Here is a 27,089-nt window from a genome sequence, read left to right on the forward strand (position 1 = left end):
CAGCAATGTAGCAGGCAGGTGATGGGCAGATCCTGGAATTCTTAGCTTTCATTTCTATAGCTGTGAGTGCATTTATACAACAGAGAACGACATATAGATCATGCTTCACTGTGAAATAACATCATCTTTTGGGTACACTCTGGCTCTGTGCTTCCTCCATTAAGTAGGAGCCTGGACTAACATGGCCTATAAGATCTTGTATGTCACCAGAAATTAAGGAATCTATGCTCCAAACTCACATGTATAGAAGTCCTTTGGAACATTTCTTGCTCTGATACGAGGTGCTGGTCCTTCATACATATAAAAATTAATTGTGTCAAAATAATCTGTCATATATTCCATCTGTTTGCAGAATGTCTTATCCATGCCTAATAATAGGAGGAAGAACACCAAACAAGTAAATAATACATTTGCAAAACCAACAACAAAACTCTTCTTCACTGAGATAAAGAATACAAAAATAATGATACCGTGATCAGCCAGAACTATGATGTTAACACAGTTGTGAAGGTTTCTTTGTTTCAGGCCTTCCATTAACATTCCTAGAGTCCGGTCCGCCAACTGTAAAGCCTTAATTGTCTGCACAGAAGAAGAAAAGGTATAGAAGGCATTTTTGCTTCATGCTGTATTCAAGAGCTCAACCAAATCTATCACACTTAGACAACAGAACAAAAAAATTGATAATTATACTTGTTCAACATTTTTAAAAGGAAATGGGCTATGATGGAGACTAAACTAGGCACCCCCAAACCACCATGAGAACTTGGAAATGTGGGTTCCCCCCCCCCGGCACAGCTCTCAGACTCACCCTACCAGCATGGTCATTCTGGAATTTGGAATCCTAGAAGGAATTTTCCCATTTTTGTCTGATCTGACAAAAACTGGACATCACCAAGGTTCCATTCACTTCCAGAGTTGCCACCAAAATTCAGTGACCACTTCAGCGGCTCTCTAGCTGAAGGAAGGCGCCAAAGTGCCCTTCCACACCATAGAGATTTGCAGATTGGGAGGACAGACCTTTCCTAGGAGGGAAAGAGGAAAGGTGCCTCCCCATTAGCATCAAATTCAACTAGTGCACTTCCACTGATGGCAACAGGAATTTATGGGGGCAACAAAACAGCTAGCGAGTAGACAGTATCATGGTGTGGTGTTACCACCAAAATCTGATGCAAGGCATACCTGTGGAATAGAAGGATGTCATAGAATCCTTCCAGACCATAGAGTGCCAGGAGACCATAAGACAGAACGTTTCACAGGGTTCAATCATTAAACAAAGTAACTGAAAGAGAACAACTAGTGCAATTTAGCGTACTTCTTATAGTTTGCAAAACTGAGATGGGAAAAATATAAGATTTCCCTTGCATATAAATTATAGCATTTTAGCATTGGGAAGATTGGATTCCTTTTATTCTCCTTTCATTTCTGTGCTATCTTTTCTCCATTACCTCACAAATGAAGTAAAGGAAAAACAATAAAATTATAATATTTTTAAAAATCTCTAGTGTTGTTTTAAAAAAATGATTTGAAAAGAGTTGAAGCACTTAAAATGTACACACAAAGACAAGAAAGTAGTAAAATGTACAGCATCCCACACTGAGATGTGAGATCTCAGCCATCTTCTTCCGCCACTGAAAGATTGCTTTGCCTGCTGGTGCAGGAACACCAAGGACCTGGCAGACTGGCCACCCAAGGGAGGCCATTCCACAACCTGGGAACAGCCACTGAAAAGGTCCTCTCCTGTGTCCTCTTGTGACTGCGAGGGCAGTGGGACCAAGAGAAGGCCCTTCTCCATAAGATGATTGGGGAGATATGAGCTGTATCCTCTTCCCTGTAACTGGGTGTCCTACAGTATGTGAAATGTGGCTAAACCATATGTGACTACATCACTGTTTGCATATGGACAATTACTGGCATGTGGTTGAAGATATTTTAAAAAATTAAAAAAAGGCATACTCCACCACTAAGTGGTCCAAACGTGTGCCCAGAGGTGTCAGGTTCCTCAATATACAAGGTATAGAAATCTGGCCTAGAGAAAAGAAAAGAACATTGTGAGTGATTGAAAGGGAAACTCCGGTGGCCTTCACTTTAAAAAAAAAAAACTTGCAAGAACTTGCATTATTGAGGTTCCATTTCTCAGCAACAACCAGAAGCATATTCCTGAAAGAAGGCAGGTGGGCAACAGAGTTCAGGTTTAGATACAAATGAGAATGGGAGGGGGGGAGTAGATAATATTTTTAGTAAGCAATGTGTACGCTTGATCCGTATTTCACAACAGCAGGGAGTGCACTTTGAGTCCGATTTCACAAGATTTCTCAGCTGTTACCTCTCAGATTTGGGAAGATCCAGCCATGTCAACAGTTCTGATACCCTTGCTTCATATACAATTGATCTACAAAGGGGGAGGGAAAAGGCACTTATTTTAAAAATCTCCAAAAATAGAACACGTGATATAGACAAAGGATCTTTGTCTTTAATAGGCAGACTAGTAGAACAAATTCACACCTCTAATAAGGAAAAATATGCAGATTCTTTTATGGACATTTGGTATCCATTCATCTCACAATGAGAAATAACATTTCATTGATTAAATCAATCATTTTATTACGGTCAGTGACCAATCCATATTTTTCTAGATACATAATGTCATTCTGCTCAGCTACAATTGCAATGTACAGTGTGATGAGACAGTCCAATTATCCTGGTCTTAATCAGTTTAGGATTGTGCTAAATAAAGTAATGTTGAGGTGTGGTGTGTCTTGCATCCACATGTACTGATCAACTACACCTTGTAGACCCTTTTCAACTTCATTCTTCTCTGATTCTACGATTCTATCACACACACTTAAAACTGGACCAAAATGGAGCAATTCTACCTACATCAACGCCCCCCCAAACCCTCCTCTTCGGCACCAGCTGTCCAGAAATATAATATAAACATCTACACTTCTGACATATTAATTTAAAGTTATGTTCCAGTAGTTATATTCACTGGTATTCAATAACTGGACTGACATAAGTTCATTTTAATAAAAATTCATTATTGACTTACTTGTTGAACATCTTATATATGTTAGGGAAAGATCCATTTATTTTTACATCAGATCCAGGCCAAAAGTAGGTACCAGCTTTCAAACCTTGATACATGGCTGTATGCCAAATCTGCAAAAAAAGCAGGCACGGACTCAGTATTTCAAGGTATTAATTTCAATAGGACAAACCCATTCAAATCTTGCCATACCCTGCGGTCTTGACAGAGCACTACTCAACATACTAAAATCATAACTAAAAGGAACAAAGCCCTGTTGCGTCACCTGACTATATTAACAGAAGATAAGAGAAGTTTTAGCATGTGCAAGGCTATATAGGTATTTCTCTATCCCAGCTTTATAACAAACCATAAAGGAGAGCCAGGGATCAACAGAGGGCAGGATCTAGTGAAGTGGGACTGTGGTGTGGATCCAACTGCATTAGATTGACGGGGCAGTGCAGACATTGGCACCAAAACTATCCATGGTCTCTGTGTGATCAACTAATCCAAAGAGTAGTGTAAAATAGGGTTGGAATCAAGCCACAGCAAGAATGAATCCTTCCAGTTCAGCTGGCCAATGTAGTCGCAGCCTGTGAATGTTGAACTTTTTCTTTCTTTCTCTACCCTTAGCTTCCCAAGCTTTGCAACGCATTACCTAATGCCGTGTTCCGAAAGATTCAAAACTTACTTTTCTTTCCTTGTCTTTTTAAATTTTGTTGGCCTAATAAAACGTATTGTGCAACTCATATTTTTTGAAACGAGAAAGTTGAAAAGTTATTTGTGATACTAATAAAGTGACTCCATTCCAACTCGTTGTGTTACTTTTGAAGTATATCTTTGTTAGGCCTGTGTTAAACAAATTATACTTACCTTGTTTTACAGTTGAGTAGGTTCCTTGTACAGAGTCAGTGTGGTAAAACAGATTTGAAACCTGGTTTCAAATCTCTACTCAGCCATGGGAACTCACAGAGTATGTGTGACACAAATACATTTTGAATATCCCACATACCTTGAAAATTCTATTAGGCCTACAATAATTTGGAAGAAACACAAGGACACATATCAACCCAATGTTACTTCTAACTTGATTCTTTCAACTTCCGATAATATACTGGGCTCTACTATCCAATGTCACCATGTTTCCAATTTTCTCTCATCTCCTCAACTGTATTTAGTGGCTATATGTGCTTTATTATGAGCTACATTAGATGGGATAAGTGAAACCATTTTTGTTACACATGGACCTTTCTCACATCGAAAGCAAGGAGAAAATCCAAATTCTACCTACGGGCTGTCCACTCCACCAGGCCGGATTTGACTTGGCACTCCCAGAAAGTGAAAAGAATTGGTTTAAATTGACATCATACATACTGTTGTCAATGATGCCATGGGATTCTGCATACAAACCCTAGAGGGGAAAAGGACATAGATGAAGGCACAGTTAAGCAATTATCCTAAATTTAAAGCAAATGTGTACTCAATGACCTAGCTTGTAATGCTCAGTGCTATGTTGGCCTCCAGCATTATACAGGTTAATTCTGCCCCAAATCTAACAGGTCAAACCTAAGTGTCTGCCTCACTCTTTAAAAAAAAGGTTCTATTTTTATCATAATGTAATAATAGCAACTTGTCAATCTCTATGCAACCAACATAACACCATTAATACTCAAGAAATATTAGCTGGCATAAAATATTTTAAAATATTGTAGAAACATTATAAAAAAATATTCTAAAACATCCTAAGATGGGTCTCTGAAATACCCCAATGAGAACTGAGCATGCTGAATGGACACAGAGAGCTTACTGATTGTTTGACCAAAGGCAGAAGGCAGTGTTTTGAAAAGAGGCAAGTCTGACTATCGAGAACCCTGAATAAGTGCATCCCACTATTGTAAAGTTTTACAATGGGTCCTACTGGTTCCAGACTTGTTTTCAGCTGGCTGGATTGTCACTTGGCTAATTAATGTCTTGATTCCCTGAGGTCCTCTTCACTATTAATTTCTAAAGAGAATTTAATCACATGATCCTAAGAAAACGTACTCAGACATTCATTTGAGTTTGTCTGAGTTATTCCCTAAGAAGCCTACCTAAGGCTGAATGCATAAAGTAGTTTTTTATAGGTTTAAAAAGAGACTGTGGAAAGCATCGCTACCCATACAACTCACATTTATTTTGCGTCTTCTATTCATGAACAATGACAGGGTTTTGCCTAAGCAGACTCCACTCCCTAAGACTGAGGGCAAGATGATTTCAGTGCTATTGGGATGAGTGGATGTTTACTTTGGATGTTTACACAATCCTAATTGTGAGGAGCATGATAGATGGAGCATTTCCATCTCAGAAACTTCAGTCTATCCCACACATTATACCTCTGGGAGGACAAGATACAACAAGATACCTGTCTCCTGATATCCCTCCCCTCCATCTGGCATTTTGAGGTACCTTCCTTTTAAGATTGGAGATTATACATCCCCATCATGGCTTGTAACCTGCAATGGACTTTTCCTCCAGGAATCAGTCCAATCCCCTTTTAAAGGCATCTAGGCCAGATGCCATCATCACATCCTGTGGCAAGGAGTTTCACAGACTAACAACACACTAGGTAAAGAAATATATTCTTTTGTCTGTTCTCACTCTCCCAACACTCAATTGTAGTGGATGTCCCCTGGTTCTGGTATTGTGTGAGAGGGAAAAGAGCTTCTCTCTATCCACTTTATCTGCATAATTCTATGCATCTCAATCATGTCCCCCCTCAGGTGTTTCTTCTCTACACTAAAGAGCCCCAAACACTGTAGCCCTTCCTCATAAGGGAGGTGCACCAGCCCAGTCATCATTTTAGTCACTCTCTTCTATACCTTTTCCACTTCCACTAGATCTCCTTTAAGTTGCGGCAACCAGAACTGTACGCAATACTTCAGGTGCAGCCTTACTATCGTTCATATAATGGCATTATAATGTTGGCTGTTTTATTTTCAATTCCCTTTTTAATTATACCTAGCATGGAATTGGCCTTCTTCACTGCCGCCACATTAACTGACTTTTATTCTCAGTCAGAACACATAACCAAGAAAGGAAGACACATAGCTGAGAAAATCCATTTGATATGACTAACAGACATCTTTCACCACTTGGAGGAGCAATTACAAAAACTAGGGATAAATGTATCTTCTAGTTTGACCTTAAATTATGTAAAGATACTGCTCAGGGGCAGAAAGCACCGTTGATCCAGAAGATCTTCTCCTTCCCTGCCTGCAGCTACCCGTCTCTGTGATTCTTCTGGCTCCTGTCTGGCACTAAAATTCGAGTCTGGGGAAACGGTCATTTTGGAAAACTCAATAATGTCTGGCAAGGGTCAATGCAGACCTCTCTCAAGGTCAGAGCATCATAAAAAATCTGAGGGGGAGAGACCCACACTCTTTCTTATGACCCCTAGATGTGCCCCTGGGAACATGGAACGGTAGCCTTAATATCTTCATGAGATGACCAAGGATTTTACATTTTGTTTCTTTATGACCTTAAAAAGAAACATCAGGTGAGGTTCTGGGCAGTGTCATGACCTAGTGAGCACACTTTCTGGAATGCTGACTTACTGGCACGTCTTATTAAACTAGGTTTAGAGATACAGCTAAATTCCAGGAAGGCTCACATTTCCACTTCCTCCTATCATTCTGGAAATGGTTTAAACTATTTGCATTTCATGCGGTACTTTAGCATGAAGAATTTGGCAGACCAGCTAGTTCTGCTTTGCTGTTACTTTACTTTCTTGATAGATGGATATCAGATGGGACGACTCTTATTTTTGTATATTTTCAGCTGAGTTTCTTTTATAATGCAAAAAAATGGGGTATAAATATTTTTTTAAAAGGAAGAAAGTACCCAAGATTTCAAATAATAGCAACAGCAAAGATAGCAATTATACACAGAATGATCTAGACACAAGAAGAGTTACTTACCGTTACTATAGTATAGTGGTTTGTAAAGGTTTTGGTTGGATAGGCAGCTCTCATGTATTTTGAATATGTTCCACATTTTTCTGCAGTAGAATACATATTGATTATAAAACTACAACTAGGACTTTCAATAGTTTAAAAATGAAGTAGGGAGCAAGCGGGATCTGAAGGCCTTAGGAATGGACCTCAACAGATGGGAAACCCTGACATCTGAGCGTTCAGCCTGGAGGCAGGCACTGCATCATGGCCTCTCCCAATTTGAAGAGACCCTTGTCCAGCAGGCCAAGGCCAAGAAGCAGTCCTGAAACCAGCAAAATCAGGGAGCTGGACAGGGGACAGATTGGATTTGCCTTCAGTGTGGAAGGGATTGTCACTCTCGAATCAGCCTCCTCAGCCACACAGGGATTGTCACTCTCGAATCAGCCTCCTCAGCCTCCTCAGACACTGTTCTAAGTCCTCCACACAGAACACATTACCATAGTCTTTCGAGACTGAAGGATGCCTCACTAGGGAAATACATTTTTCAAATCTTCCCATACACCATTCTCCTATTAGCTAGCCTGGGGATACACCAGCATAAAAGCTAACAGAGAAACAGACAGACCAAATGTCACTGGGGAGAGTCCCAAATTGTACCATAAGCAGTTTCCGAAGGACAGCCACATGGGCCATGGGAAGGGAGACACAAGGTTGTGACACCCCTTCTAGAGCAAGATAGAGTGAGCTGAGCACACCCTCAAACAATCAGGCAAAACAAGTCAAGACTGCTGTGAATTTGATTCCCCTCATGAGTGACTAGTCAAAAACAGTCAAAATAATCAGGCACAAAAGAAAGATTAATTGTGTGATCTCACAAAAGTGAATAGATTGCAGTCTGGACTGCTTGTGGAGTAGACCAGAGCAATGTTTTCCTGGCTATCACATGACGCATGAGGAAATGCAACCTAGCCTGACTGTGGTCCAGCTTAGGGCTTCTACTTATGGCAGCTGGGCTACAATGGTTCCCCAGCAGATGGAAAGGTCACCTCAGGAGCATGAAAGGTTTTTCTCTCTTCCTCCTCACTATTTTTTTAAAAAAAAAGAATACCCACTTATAATAGCGGTTTGTAGGTCATTCTGATGCTCCTGACGATCAATGATAGAAAAATAAGATTCACTCTGTAATGGGGTGGGCAAAGCATGGCCCGTGGACTCCATGTGGCCTCCCTGGGCTGTCTTCACAGCTTCATGAAACCCCTCTGCAATGCCCACTAGATGCAGAAAGAAAGTGGACCCCAACAAAAAAGTTTCCCTAGTTCTGGAGACCTCCAGGAATGGCAGATTTTGACTGGGGTTGCAGTCTCTACACTCCCCACCACCACCTCCTTCCCTTTTTAATCCTTCTAGAGGTGGTGATGCTGGGGTAAAAAGTTTGGGTCACAGTGAAACCAAAGCTTTCTATCCCTACCCTAAAATCTCCTAAAAACTGGATCACTTACTGAGCTTTTCAAGATTCGGCAGCAAAGCACTCCATGTTTCCAAGTATTCTGCCCTGAAGCCATCCATTGAAAAAAGAATAAGTGGTGACCGATCAAACCTGCAAACAAACATTACACAGTTGTGGATTTGGAAATGGCATGGTTTGCAAAAATTAGACCAACGTTCATTATTTCTTTTTTTTTAAAAAAAATTGCAACCTGTCCTGGGTTGCAGAAGAACTAACTGCTGGATAGTTCAATGGCTTAGTTATCTGCCTGTGGATCCAGACATTGGGACTTCAATTCCCTATTGTGCCTCCTTCACAGGGGCTGGACTCAGTGATCAATAGGGTCCCTTCCAGCTCTGCAGTTCTAAAATTGTTGTTGTTGTTGTCCCCCTTAAAATCTAGGGTGTGCCTACACTATACTTTGTAGCAATCTGATTCCCCTTTAACTACTATGGGTCTCTCCTACTTAATGTAGTTGGTGAGACCCTTACAAGTGCAAGGTCTAATGTAGTTATCTGAACTACAACAGAGAATTCCAAGCACCTCAGCAAACTACAGCTCCACATGTCCATAGGACAGAACCACAACAGCTGAAGTGGAATCAACCTGCTATAATTGTGTAGATACATACAAGCCTAGTTTTACCCTGAAAAACAGTCGCTTCAGAGAGGAGAGGAGAAATGGAAAGAGGGAGGAGATGTCTATATTATAAAATATAATATTCTTAGAACTGTAGGGCTGGAAGGGGTGCTATGGATCATCAAGTCCATCCCTTGTCAGGGAGGCACAATCAAACTCCCAACAAAATCATTGAGCTATCCGGCAGTTCATGGTCTACTACTTTGTAAGGTCAGCTTGGAATGCAGCTTATGTTAAGAAGCATTCATCTGTGTCTCTACTGATGCAACGAAACAACAAAGATGTACTGTTTTGTTTTCTTATACGTACATGAAGTTAAACCAGTATCGAATAGTTTTTGATCTTACCCTGCTGGGCACTGAGCAGTGTCAATGGAGGCACATGTATCTTTCACCCAGGGAGTTTCTCCTGTAAAGGACACACAAAAATATATCTGCCATTAAAAGCGGACATTTACATGACCATATAGAACCGAGAAAGCTTTCTGCTGCAGACTGAAAATAGTCACCCAGGTGTTCTTAAAAATGTTTATTCAGCATGGGAATGTTCTAGCTCTGTCCCCACCATCATTATTTTGCTCTCACGAAACATCATAGGTCAGACATGGGAAGCATCTGGACCCAAGATGCATCAGAACCCCAATTTCCTGATGTTCTCTAATGTGGAGATTCTCAATGGACAGGTCCACCACCGCTCTCAGTCCTTCCCCAGCCCAGCTGCTCAAAGCAACCAGGGACATGACCGTGGAATATTATCAACTTCTCCTTGCAGGAAGGGGTTCTACCTTCCTACTTAAAGGGAACTAACATCAGGTCCATTATGAAACACCCAAATCTAGCAACAACTTTAGATCTGTTGCAAATATTCCATTCACTGGCAAATTGATCAAAAGGCCAGTGATGGACCAGTTGTAGGTGTTCCTGGAAGAAACTGACTCTTTAGATCCACTCCAATCTGAGTTCAGGCCATGGTATGGCACTGAAATGGCACTGGTTGTGTTTCACAATGACCTGTTAAGAGTGGCTGACTGGGGCAATATGACCCTGTTGGTCCTCCTTGATATCTCAGCCTTCTTTGATACCATTGATGGTAGCCTCCTAGATACAATACTGGGGTTGTGGTTTGGTGGCCTTGCATTAAGCTGGCTCCAGTCCTTCCTTAATGGTTGGGGTTGAAACAGCCTCCCCAAGCTACACCATCTGAACTTCAGATGGTGCAACTTGGAAAGGCTGTTTTAACCCCATGGATTTTCAGCTGTGCATTCTGCAACAGTCAATCATCTCCCCAATGCTGTTTAATAGCTATATAAGGCCACTTTATATAGGCAGAGGTCATCAGAAGATTTGGAGCCTTGTATCATCAATATGTCGATGGTGTGCAGCTCTATCTCTCCTTCAATCCATCTGCAGTGGATGCCACCCAGTGCCTAGAAAGCTGCTTGGCCAAGGTTTGTGGGCTGGATGAGGAAGAACAGGCTAAAGCTGAGTCCACACAAGATGAGATCATGTTGTTGGGGATTCATCTATCTTGCCTAAACATGGGGGATTTATCCTCCCTCTGAAAGATCATGTGTGCAACTTGGGCATGATTCTAGACCCAGCGCTGACCGTGGAAAAACAGGTCTCTGGTGCAGAAGATTCTGCCTTTTTTCCAATTTTAGCAGATTGTCCAGGTCTGAAACAACATTGGACTAGTCAAAAATTAACTAATGTAATGCACTCTGTGTGGTGCTCCCCTCGAAGCTCTTTCAGAATCCTCAGGAGGTCCAGAATGTGGCAGTCAGATTGATTGCTGGGATGAGGAAGTTTGACCCTATCACCCCCAACTCTGGTCTGCCTGCACTGGTTACCAGTCTGCTTCCATGCCATGTTGAAAGTTTTGGTACTAACACATAAAATCTAAACGGTTTGGGACCTTGTTACTTGTCTGCATATCTTCTATCATGTTTGGCTGCTCATCTGACCCAGTCCTCACATACCACACACATGCGAGTGTTGATACCTCAAGAAGCCCAGAAAATGTCAACTCGAAACTGAGCTTTCTCAGCAGTGGTACTGCCCTTATGGAAGGCTCTCCCGCAGGAGTTAAGGCAGGTGCCCCACCTTCATGCCTTTAAAAAGCTCTTCAAAACCAAGCACTTTTCATGGAAGCTTTTTTGGGGGGGCTCTACCCAGTTAATTGGGGCACTGTTATACAAAACTGTTATTTTTCTGCCTGCTTTTTGTTGTTGTGTATTTGTAAGATAGTTGAATGTTTTATAGTAATTCTATAATTTATGCTTCTTTTATGTGCGTGTGTATCATTCCCATCACACCAATTGTGGATGAAACTTGGCTGGTGCTTCTCCACACAGGCAACCACTCCACAGCTGGGCAGGGAGACTCATCATCCCATCTCCTTGTCACAGTGGTGAGCTGCATGGGGAGGCAGGGAAGTGTTGGCCAGGCTACTTCCACAATTGTCATGATGGGAACGATGCCAGCCCTGCACGCTGCATGGTGACCATTAATTGGACGTGCCAGTTTGGGGGGAGGGACTGGACTTTCCAGGCACCTGTGATGCTAACATTTGTATTCATATCACAGGGATACAAATACGAATATCCCATCTCTACATAGCACATGTCTGACCTATTTTTAAATGCTCTAATTAGCTTGCTTTTATATCGTGATCAGTTATTGGGAAGTAAACCCAGGCCTCATTTGTAAGTCTGATTGCACAGGCATGGAGTTTTGAAGGGATCACTTGTCTGGATAAAAAAATGCTTAAAGAGGGAAATGCACATTTCCTTTAATATACGATTTGATCAGCAATCAATTTGAACATGTCAGAAGAAACACCATTTTTAGAAACAGAAAGTGACTATAGTTAGAAAGAGGGAGGAAGATGACTTGCAGTTTTTTAAAAAGGACTTCTAAAGAACTTTCAAAGAACTTTGTTATATGGTAAATTGGACATATGGAAACTTCTAAAGAAACACAATTTCCTATTTTGAAACCATTTCAGGTGGGGGGGGGTTTCAAGTTTTTAGGGCCCCTGGGAGGCACACAAGCAGCCCTTAGAGGCTGCACACAGTCCATGGACTGCATATTGCCCAAACAGTTCTTCAGTTTCAAATGTACTGGGTGATGCAAAGCTCCTCCTCCTATACTGTCCAACATCTACCTACACTTCAGCGTATGGGACAATACACACAATCCAGTACTGTACTTTCCACTGAGGGACATGATGAAAACAGGGCTTTTAATCTGCTTTTTTTCCCTTTTTTTCTTTTTTTTACATTTGCCTGGAACTGCTGGATTTGGGACAGCTGCAGTTTTGCATCACAAGATTCCTATTTCACATGGCAAGACTTTTCAATTGTTTAAACAACCAAGGATAGTAATTTCAAATCAGATACACAGTAGCTTGAAGAACATCTCTGTCTCCCACAGGAAACTCTCCTCTATGGGGAGAGTGTTAGAAACACAGGGAAACAAGGAGGAGGCATCTGGGTACTCAGATGAATGTTGATATAGGCAGATTTTTTGCAACAAAATTTTTTAAAAAATAAAAGAAGTGGGAGGAAAACTGAGCTGGAAAATGCTGAGTATCAATTTAAGAAAATGAAGAAAAATTAAGGATGGAGAAGAGATGTTACTGTCTCACAGCTACCTATTACTGCTCGCTAGCTCGCTGTGGGGACCCAGAACAAGAGCTCTTATGTTCAAGAGTGAGATTATCCAGATCTTGTAACAATTACAATTTTCTTGGACTACAACTCCCAGAATCCCACACTGAGCATGGCTATGCTACTTGCAAGAGACCAAACATCACAATATGAAAAAGGAATGTTGCCAAAGACCGAGGTTAAATGCAACTTTCTTTTTTGCTCTTCTTGTATCATTTTAATCTATTTTCTCAACCTACTCTTAAGTTAACAGTTAGTTACTTCTGTTGTTGTTGTTTTCCTGGAAATAGCATTACATGAAAATAACTTCTGGAATAGTTTTTTGTTAAGTTTCACCTTCGCAAACGCTTTTATAGTCCACACAGCAATCTTTTTTCTCCAAGCAGTCTTCCGAGCAGGAGCAGAAGCTTCGGGCCACCCGTGTCTCCCTGCAGCGTGATTTAGAGCACGACCAACTCTGTGCTAGAAAAAGGCACATTTATTTTAAAAATATACCATGATACTATTAACCAAGCTAGGCATTGAAAAACTTTTCTTGAAACATATGTTTTCAGAAATAATAATCATGCACCGTCAAGTCAATTCTGACTTATGCCAACCCTTTCCAGGGTTTTTCAGGTAGAGAATACTCAGAAGTGGTCCATCAAGCCTTTCTTCTGGGGGCCTCATGGGACTGTGCAGCTTGCCCAGGACCACACAGGCTGGCTCTACTCTCAGGAGGCACATTGGGGAATCAAGCTCCCAAGCTCTGTGACAGATACCTGAAAATGCTAATATTCATGGGAACAAGAGCTGAAATCCTGTTGCTCAGCTCTGCCTTGCAGCAGAAATGACGTCATAAGCAGTGGCAAACACCCACAGGTTAAATACTTTTTCTGGTGATTTGGGGGTACACAGAACTTCAGTGCATTGTGTACAAGTCTCATGTACCTTGAAATTGCTTTACCCAGCCACATTATGCTTTAAACAGCAGTAATTTGTCACTGCCAATGACATCAATGCAGTTGCTCATGCAGAGCTGCACACCAGGATTTTAGAATTACATATTGATTACTCCACATTCTGTATTGTTCTTGAAAACATCTTAAAAATTACCTTGCTAGAGGGCCAAACCCCACAAAAGTTGTAACTTCTCCAAATATCCATCATGTGCTTTTCGTCATGTGTAATATAGCATGTGTTATGCAACAATCACAAAGTATTAAAGAGGGACCATAAGCCAAGAAATGAACACACATTTTTGCCCACAGATACAGCTGCTTCCTTCATTGCTTCTTGGCCTAAATATAACACAGGAATCATTGATTAATCTTAAGCACAATTTCATCCAAACTGGGAAATCATGATTACCAGTTTTGGAATATGTCAGGCTCTTAAACCAGCTTCAAACCATGACTCATTCCGAAGCTCATAAGCATGCTTTCCCAGGTTGGATGAATTGGGAAACTGTGATTAATTGGTAAAGTCTGCATTTTATTCGGGCATACCAAGAATGGAGGAGCAAACTGAGTGTAACAATGGACAAAAGGATTGTTCAGATTTGGGCTTTTAGTTCAAGATAACATCATCTGACCTAGGATGGGGAGAACCTCTAAACTTTACTGCTAAGATGTTGATTATTCACTGTGGAGAAACTAAGAACCTAAAGATGCTGGACATTATGCAGCAGCGTGCATGAAACCCCTTTGCTCAGGTCTGGTTTGCTTTTAGAGGTTCCATATGAAATTCATGGTGGTGAACTATAATTCGGTTTAATTGAAAAGGATTACTTCCTAGAAGATTCCAAACAGTATTGATTAGAAGCCATGCATGTTTTTGTAACCTGTGCAGCTGCCTGAAGTAGATTGCTCCAGCCAGCAATCAACAAACTTGGAAACCTCTTCTGACACTTGAATCCGTCAAGATGTATGTAGGAAAGGTAAGCCTCAGTCTTGTGCTCTTTTGGCTAAAATTGTTCCTTCTTCTTAGAGCAGCCTGACCCCCTTTGAGAACTGTGGGTCAGGCAGGAGTGGGTTCATTTTAGGAGTAAGATCACACTTACTTGGCAAAACACAAGTCTCCTCATAATCCCAGCAGCAGGCTTGACGTTCTGTACATCTGTCATCACAACTACAGCCAGTGGTCGCTATACTGAACGTCTCATTGCATCTGTATCTGCAGCTCACTGGAAGAAGAACCGAAGACAACTGGAATTAATTCCACACTAACGTTTACACATCGTATAGAAAAGCAAACACAGAGATAAAAGGCCTGAGCAGATAAGGAGCACGTTCACCTGATTTATAACCTTGTGTACGAGTAGCAAAATTTCAGCTCTCCAGATATTGTTGAATGGCAGTTCCCATTATCCTTCACCATTGTTTATGCTGGGTGGAGTTGATACTAAAACATCCAGAGGAAACACACATGTTCCACCCCTACTACATGAGCAAAAAATTACATTACGTTCCCACTTGTCACACAAATCCATGGTTTCATTTTCAGCTGAAACTCAGTTGTATAACTACTAAGCAAGCTCAGATATTTTCAGGACGGCAGAAGTGGCTCCTGATTGATTGACTGATAGATAGATGGATACATTTATTTTTACAAAGCTGGGAATTTCCCTAACACAGGCATACATATTCTCTTTTTGCTTTTATTAAAATTGTTATTTTTAATAACTTGGGAGAGGCCCATCTTTGGTTCCTATGCAGTTGGCCCTTGCTAAATTTCAGGTTTGAGGGAAGGATCGGATTTTAATCCCAAGATGTACTTTAGGAGATATTTCACTACTTCAAGACCAAGAACTGAGTAACCTTTATTTTTATGGCACAGCGATTTGCCCATGAAATGAGTAATAAATAGGGAATGTCCCTGGACACAGTGTTTTTGGAATGTGAAAGAACCGGCATTTCACGGATTATTTCACTTCGTTTCACTTGCACGTTTGCTTTGGCATGATATGTTATGAACACAACATTCTGTGATTATTTGTTATAGGCTTTCTTGTGTTATTATTAATTTGTTCTAAGATGTTCATCATAAAGAAGAAGTAGGCTTTTTATGTGCTTTATTTGCTTGTTGTGGGCAGCTTACACTTTCTGAATAGAGTCAGGGTGTTCTGAATGAGATTTAACATTGCAAATCATTCTAAACTGTGGGCCTCCACTACCCCGTGTTGTGATTGCAATATATAGTTTTAAGAGAAAAGACATTTTGCAGAAATTCTTGTTGGTGGGTGTAGCGGAATCCAAAAAGGTGATGTCATTCCTGTCTGCCCATCACAGCAAAAAGGGGGAGTAGCCAAGGATAGAGCAGGAGGGGGGAGCTGGAGTGACAGTTAGGGAGTTGAAGGGACAGTTAGGGACAGAGTTAGAGAGAAATAGAAAGAGTCAGGGACCAGAAGATGTAGAGAGAGTGTTAGGGTTTAGGAATATATCTAAAGCAGTTAGGAGAAGAAATTGAAAAGTTAAAACACACATTGAACAAGCAGGAATGAATGCACAAATGCTACTTGAAAGATATTGATTAAAAGCATACAATAGTTCTGAATATAAGTGATTGAATACATGATCTAATATACATGAACACCTGAACCAACTCATATTTAATTTTCCTTATGATTTGTTCAATAATAAAAGAATACTTAATCATAACCCCTGCTTCCTAAGTCATATGACCCTTTGGGGTGGCAGTTCCTGTGTGGGACTTGAAGTGGTATTAGGAGAATACCTGGTGGCAGCGAATAAAGGGTGTGTTTACCTGTGTGGAGCCCAAGGAAATAAGGACCACAAAGGGTTGGTCGCCACAGTGGGGTATAGGTTTCTTGTGCTTATCTTGCTTATGAGGAGGCTGAGGATACATGTAAAACATCCTCTAAACAATCATCTCTGTGGTAGCTGGAAGCTGCCCAGCTTCCCACACCTATTGATAGATCGATCACTTACCCTGCCTTTCCACCAACAAAAGGACTTAAATTGGCCTACAACACATTTTGAAAGGGCAAATATTAAAACTACTAAACATACAATAAATTATAATATTAAAAATATATTAAACAGATTACAGATTAAAGCAACTGAACAAAAAACTTTTTAAACCATTTAAAAGTAAATTTTGAAACTTGACTTCTTCATTATAACTTCATCCAAAGTAGCCAGCTACTTATTAGAAGCCTAAAGAAAAAGAAATATCGTTCTCTGCTACAGGGAGGACAATAAGAAGAGGACCAGCCTGATCTCCCATGGGAAGTAATTCCACAGTCTAGGAGCAGCCACAGAGATGGGCATCTCTTGCATCCTCACCAAGCACATCTGTGGGGCAGGGGGAGTCAGGAGAAGGCCTCCTCCAAAGATCTTAAGAAAAGATGGGAGACTGATATGAGGAAATCACCCAGGCCAAAGTTGCTTAGGGTTTCATGGACCAAAATCAGTACTTTGAATTGTGCAATTGACTGATGGGAAAGAGTTAAAATAAAGGATTTCAGTTCTCCCTCTAAGACGCTCTACACATAAAGCACATTAAAGTGCTCCACAGGGTATAACTAAGGCATATATGACTGTGACCTGATCAAACTTATTGAGGAAACAATGCAGCTGGAACACTAATCTTAATTTCTGTGCTCCTGGTCACTGCCACGACTTTGGCATGCAGACTCCGGGATGAATCCAGGAGCACTAGCTTGAGAAAGAGAGATCCCTCTTACAATACTTGGAAAAAACTTCATATTACACAGAGGCTGTTGCAAACATACCTTGCTGCTGTGCTGTTTTCCTCAGTCCAAGTCCTAAGCCAAGACCAAAAGTAACGATCACCAAAGAAACAAGAAGAACCTGTTGCAGCAAGAAGAAAAACAACAACAAAAATACCACAGAAATTAAACTGCATGTTTCACACATATTGTGAGCAACTCCACAGCTCATAGGCATCCTTCAGTCTCGAGAGACTATGGTAACATGCTCTGAATCAAGGAGTGTCCTCTCCAGAGCATGAAGCCTGGGTAAAGTAATATGGAGGATAGGCTGTTACCCAAGCAGCAGATCCCCCCTCTCCACATTGCTGAAATGGTCCAAAGGAAAGGCAAGAGCCAATACAACTGGTTTCAGCAACGTTGCAGGAGTTGGCAGAATGACACAAACTGCCTTTGGGACTCCAACTCCACAGCTAAGAATGGAAGTAATATATCCTCCATTGCTATGAATGGAAGTGATACATTCTCTAAAATGAGGAAATCCTACAATAGTACTGGAAACAAGAGGTGGAAATAATTATAAATAATTATTTTAAATTAAATATAAATGTAATACATCTCACCATAGTGCAAAAGACTGATCAGCATGTCTATGCACCTGTTGAATCGTGTTCCCTGTGCAGCTTCAGCGTTCATACTGCGCCTACTCAAGGCTGTTAATCTTTAAATCAGACTTGCGCTAGGCAGCTCTTCAAACAGAGGACATTTCAAAAGAGAAGACTGTTCTTTGAAAGTCATCCAAATAGAAGACTCTCCTCATTAAAGAAGAGGAGGAGGCCATCCCCAATATTACACCCAGGGAGATGTGCCTGATGGGATTCTCAATCTGCTCAGTTCACCAAAATTCATATTTACAAAACACTCATTCATATTTTAAACTGTTTTGTTTTGTTTCCACAAATAGTTGTACATTTACAGTGTGAGCCTATGCCTGCCTGAAAGGGATGACAGAGAAACCACCCTTCTTCTATTTTCATCTACTCTAACATTTTAATTTGCAAAGTATTTTTAATTGATACAACACTATTCTAAATAAATTAGAGACATTGGCAGTATTCCGTGTACCAAAGCAAGTAGATGCACTGCTGTTTCGCTATGTCAGTTACACAAAAATAATCTAGCGGGACTGAAATCCCTGATATGTATCTCCACATAGAGAACAGGGATAACATCAGCAGCAAGGGCAAATCACAGCTGAACAAAGGGACATCCCACTGATTAAAAACAGTTTCAGAGTACAATGCAATGTAACAAAGTCCCAAGCACCCGAAAGATACCAAAGGGAACTTTTCAACAGAGGCAATTTGCTGCTGATGATGATATCACTTCCATTAGACATGCAGAGCAGACATGCAACAGATGTTCAATGACAGAGTTGAAGGGAACTTATTCCTAGATAACTGAATGCAGGATTGCATCTTTCATCTGATAAATTCAGTTTTTTCAGAACAATGGCTTTGTTGTTGTTTAGTTGCTAAGTCGTGTCCAACTCTTCGTGACTCCATGGACCAGAGCACGCCAGGCCCTCCTGACTTCCACTGCTTCCTGGGCTTTGGTCAAATTCATGTTGGTTGCTTCGATGACACTGTCCAACCATCTTGTCATCTGTCATCGCCTTCTCCTCTTGCCTTCACACTTTCCCAACATCAGGGTCTTTTCCATGGAGTCTTCTCTTCTCATGAGATGGCCAAAGTATTGGAGCTTCAGCTTCAGGATCTTTCCTTCCAGTGAGCACTCAGGGTTGATTTCCTTTAGAATGGATAGGTTTGTTCTGCTTGCAGTCTCAAGAGTCTCCTCCAGCACCACAATTCAAAAGCATCTATTCTTTGGTGGTCAGCCTTCTTTAAGTTATATATGGATTTGAACACGGGTCTCACCATTATTGAAGGAAGAAAAGTACTGTTAAATAGATTATATTGACCATCAAATGCTATTGACCTTTTAAAAATATTGTGCCAAAGCCACATTTGTCATCACAGCTTGGGATTTCTATGTTTGGTTTGGTTACATGAAGATTGCAGGATTTCTTTCAATCTTCTTCTCAGAACAGGCAACATTTTGCAAACAGAATTAATGAAAACTTATCTGGCTTATATCCACCTTGCCCATTAACTTGCATGGAACTGGTTGTCGTGCCACTCTCAAGGCACCCTTTTGATTCCTGACTCTGGGCAGAGCACCTCTGACCAATGAAGCTAAAGGCAGACCGAGGCAGCTCACGACCAGAGCTCATGAACAGGATAGCAAACAGGGAGCTTGGGTATATGTACAACTACATTTAAACTAACAAAACAAGAGGGACAGGTAACCTAAACAAACAGTTGAAAGTCAAAAATCTAGAAGGGATTATGGAGGGTGGAGACCATTCGGTTGTGGTTACCTGCAAAGTTTGTGCTATGTTTGTCTTTGTTCCTGAGTATAAAGTTTTGTATACATGTAACAAGTGTAAACTTGTGGCACTGTTAGAAGAGAAAGTCAGAGACCTGGAGCAGTGAGTAGCCGCACTCATGGCTATAAGGGAAGAGGATGCCTACATTGATAGAACTCTTGAATTGAATTGAATTTATTGTCATTGTACTTCCCTACAACGAAATTTAATGCCATCTCCAGTACACACAATAACAAAGCACACAAGAACATAGCATCTATAACATGAAAACATAGCACATTACACATAAAGCACATCCCTCTCATTCACATCCACATCTTTGTTTTAATTACTGTATCCTACACCGCCTACCAGATGGTATCAATTGAAAAAGGGAATGGTGCGGGTGTGATGGATCTTTGAGAATATTTTGGGCTTTCTTAAGACAGCGAGAATTATAGAGGTCTTCCAAAGAGGGAAGAGGGCAGCCAATGATCCTCTGGGCCATTGTAATAATCCTCTGGAGCATTTTCCAATCTGCCATTGTACAGTTAGCAAACCATATACCAGAGCAATAGATTAAAATACTCTCTATGATACAGCAGTAGAAGGAGTTTTCCATTCAGTTGTTGTCTCCTGAGAAGTCTCAGGTAATATAGTCTCTGCTGGGCCCTCTTAACCACTGCTGTAATATGAGCACCTCAGGACAGGTCTTCCTTGATGATAACATCTAGAAACTTAAAACTGATTACCCATTCCACTTGTTCTCCACTTATAACCAAGGGCTGAATATCGGATTTATTTCTTCTATAAACTCCTATAAGCTCCTTTCTTCTATAAGCTAATTCTGCTATGTATGGCCCTTCCAAGAAATTCCTGGCTTGTGTAGCTGATAATTTTCTCCTAGAAAAAGTGGAGAAAGAAACTAGAGGATTTGCTATCCTTGACTTGATTTTCACCAAGAAAGATTGGGGGAAGTGGCATTAAAGAAAATTCTAGGTGAGAGTGACCATATCCTTCTAGAATTCTTGATATCAAAGGAAATGAAAGCAGAGTGTAGCTACACACTTGTGCTGGATTTTTTTAAAAGCCAATTTTAATAATCTCAGAACAAGGATATGTAAGGTCCCATGGCAGGAGATCATAACAAGAAAAGGAGTCCAAGAAGGGTGGGAGCTTAGAAAGTCTAAACTTAGAAAGACACAACTACAAACAATTCCAACAAGAAAAAAAGGGGGAGGCAGCAAAAAAGGACAGTGTGGCTTCACAGAAAGCTCAGGGAGGACCTAAAAATCAAAAAAGACATGTACAAGAAGTGGAAAGAAGGCCAGGCCACCAAGAATGAGCACAGACATGTAGCAAGGAAATGCAGGGATGGCATTAGGAGGGCAAAGGCTGAGAATGAGCTGAGGTTAGCTAGAGACACTAAAAGCAATTTAAAAAAAGCATTCTTCAGGTATGTGAGTAGCGAAAGACTAACAAAAGACATAGTGGCACAGCTCCGCAAAGGAGAAGGAAAATTTATTATAACAGAGGACAAAGAAAAGGGTTAGTATTAACCCTAAGGCAGACTATGAACTTCCAGACAAATTGGAAGTGGGGGATACAGGACTGCAGCTGGAAATTGATAAACAAATATTCAAGGAATACTTGTACATTTACAGTATGAGCCTATGCCTGCCTGAAAGGGATGACAGAGAAACCACCCCTCTTCTATTCTCATCTACTCTAGCATTTTAATTTGTAAAATATTTTTAATTGATACAACACTATTCTAGATAAATTAGATACATCGACAATATCACCCCCATTGGACATGCAGAGTGGCACAACAGATGTTCAATGAAAGAGTTGAAGGGAACTTATTCCTTGATAACTGAAGGCAGGACTGCATCTTTCATCTAGTAAATTCAAATTCCTTCTACATTTCTTTCTTGAATTGCACGAATCTGAACAGCATGGTTTTGGTTTTGCATGGATTTTTTTCAATAAATAAATACATATTCATTAAATGCTACCTTCCTCCCATAAAGGGATTCAAGGTGGCTAACAAAAATGTATGTATATACTGCATATATGCATTCGATTAATTAGTTAGTTAGTTCATTTCCTTTTATATACTGCCCCATTAGTGTTGCCACTCTGCGGGCAATTATTAAAATATAAGTAGAATTAAAAGGGCAGTAAAGCTATAATGCAAAAAAGACAATTAAGCACACAATAATATAACAAACTGATTATAGAAGATTAATGCAAGAAGAAACTTTAAAAGCACAATTAAAAATCTTAACCACTGTTTTACATTGAACAAGGTGTATCAATTATTACTGACAAAAAAGAACAAGCAGAGAATGCTATATGTAAATTCAAAGTATTTCTCTAGATAATGTTCTCAGAGTAGACTTCAACCAATGTAATAGTTAGCACGTAACAGTTACTATTTGCTATTAACTTGTTACAAAGGGTCAAAAGATTATTATAGACATGTATTCCCTCTAATTCTTTCTCTTATTCTTTCCAAGGGTACTATTCAAGTGTTCTGTTATATGAATTGCGGTGTTTAAGTTGACTATCGTTCTTTTTATGTATTCAACAATATGAGTAACAAATATTAAACTCAACTTGTGCATGACAAAACACCATATACAGGAGGGTGGCGTTTTGTCACGGTGAGAACCGGTCGGGTTTCGGGCAAGCTACTGAAACTGACTGGAACCGCTCAATTCTAGCCCCCCCCCCAACAGGGGTGGGGGAAGGATGGTCTGCTAAGAGAAGTGGTGTCTGAAGCAGCAGAGATGACAAAAGGGCCGAGAAGAATCAGCAAAGGCTGGTTCCCCATCCGAAGTCACATCTAAGTGCACAGACCGAGGAGGAAGCCATCTTGCAAAGAGGTGGAAACACCCTGAACAGAGAGTGAGAGAGTGCAAAAGGATGTTGGAAATAACTTAACCAGAGACTGTAAGTTAATATATTTGTTCATGTAAAGAAAATCTCCATGGACCTAAATAACTACACAGAAAAGAGATAAATATAAAGAGAAAACAGAATGGAATTTGCCTTTTAACATGGTAGGAGCGAGACCCCCCCCCTTAGCTTGGATTGGGAGAAGGGTAGGAGGATAAAAAGGGAGAAGGGGAGAAAACTACGATGTTTTTCTATGTATAAAATGACACTTTTTACTTAAATAATTAGACAAAAAAATTAAGGGTCATTTTATACATGGCAGGCAGCCGCTTTCCCTGCCTTTTGCAAAGCCACAGGGTAAAGCAGCCGTGAAAGGACAGCATGCTTGCACCCCTTTGATCCTGAAACAGCCATGAAAGGGCTTCAGGATCAAAGGGGTGAGAGCGTGCCGCCCTTTCATGACTGCATTACCCATTTCCTAAGACCCATGGGGCTTAGTGAGTGGGTAACACAGCCGTGAGATGGCAGCAGGATCGCACCCCTTTGACCCTGAAGCAGCCATGAAAGGGCTTCAGGACCAAAGGAGTGTGATCCTGCAAGTTTTCAAATTTGGGGGTCAGAAAAGGGGGGTCGTCTTATACATTGGGTCGTCTTATAAACAGAAAAATATGGTACCTTTCACGAAAGGAGATCTGTCTAAGATAAAAGTCTCACTCCTGTGATTATCTGAAATATTGACATCAAATCCTACTTACTTCAAAGCATTGTGGATCGTTTAAATTGTTATTGTTGTGACTTGGCGACCGTGAGAACTTTCTACCCAGAGGAAAGCGCCACCCCCCTCTTGGATTGGATATTTAATAAGATCGGGAAAGAAAAGTAAGGTTACAATGAAATCTGCTGACAGAAGACTTAACAGAATTCCTTATTTACTTAATTGAGGAAGAAAGGGGAAAAAATCTGCTGACTGAAGATTTAAACAGCATCCATCATTTACTTAAGTTAGGAAGAAAGAAGGGGGGAAGGAAAAAAAATCAATATGGCAACAAAAGGTGGAAAAAAAGAAATTCAAAAAGGCTCACCAGCACAAGAACAGAATCTCAGTGGGTTATTGGGGAAAGACTCATTTAAGGATCGGTAACAGGGTATTCAAGAGATGCTATCTGCAGAGCTACAACAGTTACAAGGAGGGATGTCTCAGCTATGTACACAAATTAAAGACTTAAGGATGCAAATGACTGATATTAAAAATCAAACTAAAGAAAATAAAAAAGAAATAATCAGAATAGCAGGGACATCAAAAAGAACAGAAGAAAAACTGGAGGCTACAAATACAGAGATGTGAGAACTAAAACAGGAAAGAAAGCAAGATGTAATTACTTTGCTAAATCTACAAATGGAAAGAGTCAGTGCCGTACAGTACAGTACTTAGATTCCAGAATCTACCAGAACAAAAAGGAGAAGATACAGCACAAGTGATTGCTACTTATTTAGCATCACTCATGGAGATGTGACCAGAGGATGTTCAACAAAATATAGATACAGCATGAAGAATTAATACAACATACATCAGGAATAAAAAAAATTCCAGAGAAATTCATGTTAAATTTACGAGAAAGATTTTTCGAGAGAAAGTTTTAAGAAATACACAAGGAACCCAACAGAAGAGACAAAGAAATTAATATCTTGAAACATATTCCGTGGCAAATAAGACAGAAACTGAGGCAATATGCTGAGCTGACAGTCCTCTTGAGAACAAACTCTATATAAGTGGTTGGTGCCTAAAGGTGTCCACCTTGAATTCCAGGAGCAGAGTCACTATATTAACTCAAAAATGAAGGCAGAAGATTTTATGAAAACAAAGGAGAAGTGGCTGGGCAGAAAAGAAGAGAAAAAAAGCAGATAAGAAATGAGAAGAGGAGAAATCAAATGGATTGTCAAGATCAGAAATAGAAAGAAGCTCAACTAGAGCAGAAGAACAAGTGAGAAGATCTAAAGGAAAAAAACACTATAGAAACAAGAGGATCCAGGACGAGGAAAAAAAAACCCTCAACAATAAAGAGGGACTAAATTGTGAGACCGGGGGCAAGAGAAAGGAGTCTCTCGCTGGAGTGCTGTCCCTTCCACAAAGGACAGAAAGGGAGGCACAGACCTTGCCCACTCCAGCTCCTAGAAGAACAGAACAACAGGGTATTGACACCCGGGAACTGGAGAGGGAGTTGCATGGGTTAACGGTAGCCGTTCAAACCCCAGACGATTTGGCGGGAAAGGGAAGGAAAAAGAGGGTGGAGATTGAGGTGGCAGCGGCAGAGATAAAAGGGAGAGAAAACCCGTTACCACCAGGTTGGGAATGGGTTTGGTTGCAGGACCCATGGACTGGAGAATGGGAACATCTACGAGTGCCTAAGGAGGAGCCAGATTACTGTCGAAGGAGGGAGATCCCACCCAGATCATCTTATTGGAGTGAAGCCAAAGCCCGGGAGTAGCGGAGGAGACTGAGGGAGGAAAAGGAGAAGGTCGAAAGGGTGAAGAGGGAAAGGTTGGTGTGGAGGGTAGGAGAGATGAGGAGGAGAGACTACCGGGAGGACTCTGGTCAACCTTCTCCCCAGCAAGAGATGCCAGGTGGGCTGATCCCACAGAGGATGAGGTCATTCCCTTGTTGGAAGGAGAGGTCGAAGAGGCTCTGAAAGACGAAGCTGCAACTGGATGGCCGGGCCCCTGGAACACGAGTGAAACCAATCCGTTCCTTAATTATACTTGGGTACCCCTGTCAGACCCTTTGGTGGCAGGCGAGAAGTTATGGAACAATCTTATGGACACTGTTTTTTATTAAATACTCCAATAAACCTTTCCACTGTTTCAAAGTTAAAAAGGCCTCCAGATTTTATTGTGGATACAAGAGACTCAAAGCCCAAATCCTCACATAAATGAATAAAATATGAATGAGAAAGACAAGTAGTTAAAGACTGTAGGATAAACTGGGTATAAAATTATAGAAGAATATAAATGTTTAAGAATGAGTAACTATTAAAGAAAATGTAGATAAGATGTTTTATAGATGGTACATGATTTACTGATGGTACATAATGCGAAAAAAATTCTTTTAAAAAGGTACAAAAATGTTTTTTTAATAGTATGGGAAATATAAAACACAGGAGGACACTTTTATCATGTTTGGTGGATATATAGGGATGTATTAGATAGGAATATTTGAAAATGTATGTAATTTCTACAGCTAAGTTATTAGCTGGAAAATATCAGAAGAAAGCAGATATTCTGAGCAGTTCTAAATCTGCCTAAACATGTAGTGGGTGCTTCTTTGAACAGGTTTCCAATTTGCTTTCCAATGAAGAGCTGACAGAAAAGACACAGGAAGTCGTGGAGATGGAAGCAACAGAAATAATACATGAAGACTATCTTTAAAATGACTCAAAAACAGGGAATGATTTCATAAATAGACTTGAAATATAGCTTAGAAAGCACAGATTAAAGAAGTCCAATCAGGCAATAGATAGATTAGTAATTATAGTAATACTGGGGAAATTTGCTGGTTTTCTTTTTATCTCACTTTGTAGTATAATTGTGCAAGTTGATGCAAATGTACTATCTCATTCTCTGGAATTTTGCCCTTTCTCCATCCATACCTACCCCCCCAACCCTAAATTCCCCTATAACTCTATCCCCATTGAAAAGAATAAACATTAGTTAACCAACAAAACACCATAAACATCCTTCCAACCTGGGCAAATAATGTACCTTTGGATAATTTAGAACTAGGGGAAAGGACCAATATCACTTTACTGTTTGACTTATAACATTTGTCTTCTCTGTTCTAACTCACCCTTTTTATTTCGGTTCAGTCTCATTCTGTTGAAAATGGTAATTAAGTGACACATTAAAAACTCTTGCGGTTTATTTCACCTTATACATTCAGAAAGAGCAATCAAAGTTCAGATGGAGCAAGTAACAGCAGTATTTGTTTCTGTCTAAACTCCAGTCCTGTGCACACACCTTGGAAATAAACCCCACAGAATTAAAATTCACCTGTGAGGAAATATACCAAGCTTGTGAACTGGTATTGCTGTGGATCTGACCAATTTGATTTCTGGGAGTGAGCAGTTCTAAATCTGCCTAAAGATGTCAATGTACTATTTATTAACATGTTGCGGGTGCGTCCTTGAACAGGTTTTCAATTTGCTTTGCAATGAGAATGAACAAGGAAGAAAATCTGACCATTCTAGTAGAAGAGGGACTAGTGAATGATAAGTTGAAACGTATAAAAACAAGGGCGTAACCAAAAGTGAAAAGCTAAAGAAGGAAATGGCACAACTTG

The 27,089-nt window shown here is 40.4% G+C and overlaps 1 protein-coding gene across 1 annotated transcript in view; it reads right to left on the reverse strand.

Annotated features, from left to right (window-relative positions):
* Positions 1–27,089, reverse strand: part of ENPP3 (ectonucleotide pyrophosphatase/phosphodiesterase 3) — a 78,677-nt gene that overhangs the window by 34,727 nt on the left and 16,861 nt on the right. Inside the window, exons 2-13 of the mRNA XM_020815550.3 lie at positions 17,488–17,566; positions 14,794–14,916; positions 13,089–13,214; positions 9,430–9,490; positions 8,457–8,554; positions 6,982–7,061; positions 4,317–4,436; positions 3,050–3,159; positions 2,324–2,389; positions 1,954–2,026; positions 471–579; positions 240–368 (exon numbers count right to left, since the gene is read on the reverse strand). Of these exons, the coding sequence (XP_020671209.3) occupies positions 240–368; positions 471–579; positions 1,954–2,026; positions 2,324–2,389; positions 3,050–3,159; positions 4,317–4,436; positions 6,982–7,061; positions 8,457–8,554; positions 9,430–9,490; positions 13,089–13,214; positions 14,794–14,916; positions 17,488–17,566 (1,174 nt within the window). The remainder of the gene's footprint in view (positions 1–239; positions 369–470; positions 580–1,953; positions 2,027–2,323; positions 2,390–3,049; positions 3,160–4,316; positions 4,437–6,981; positions 7,062–8,456; positions 8,555–9,429; positions 9,491–13,088; positions 13,215–14,793; positions 14,917–17,487; positions 17,567–27,089) is intronic.

The sequence above is a fragment of the Pogona vitticeps genome, chromosome 1, assembly GCF_051106095.1.
Source record: "Pogona vitticeps strain Pit_001003342236 chromosome 1, PviZW2.1, whole genome shotgun sequence".
NCBI lineage: Eukaryota > Metazoa > Chordata > Lepidosauria > Squamata > Agamidae > Pogona > Pogona vitticeps.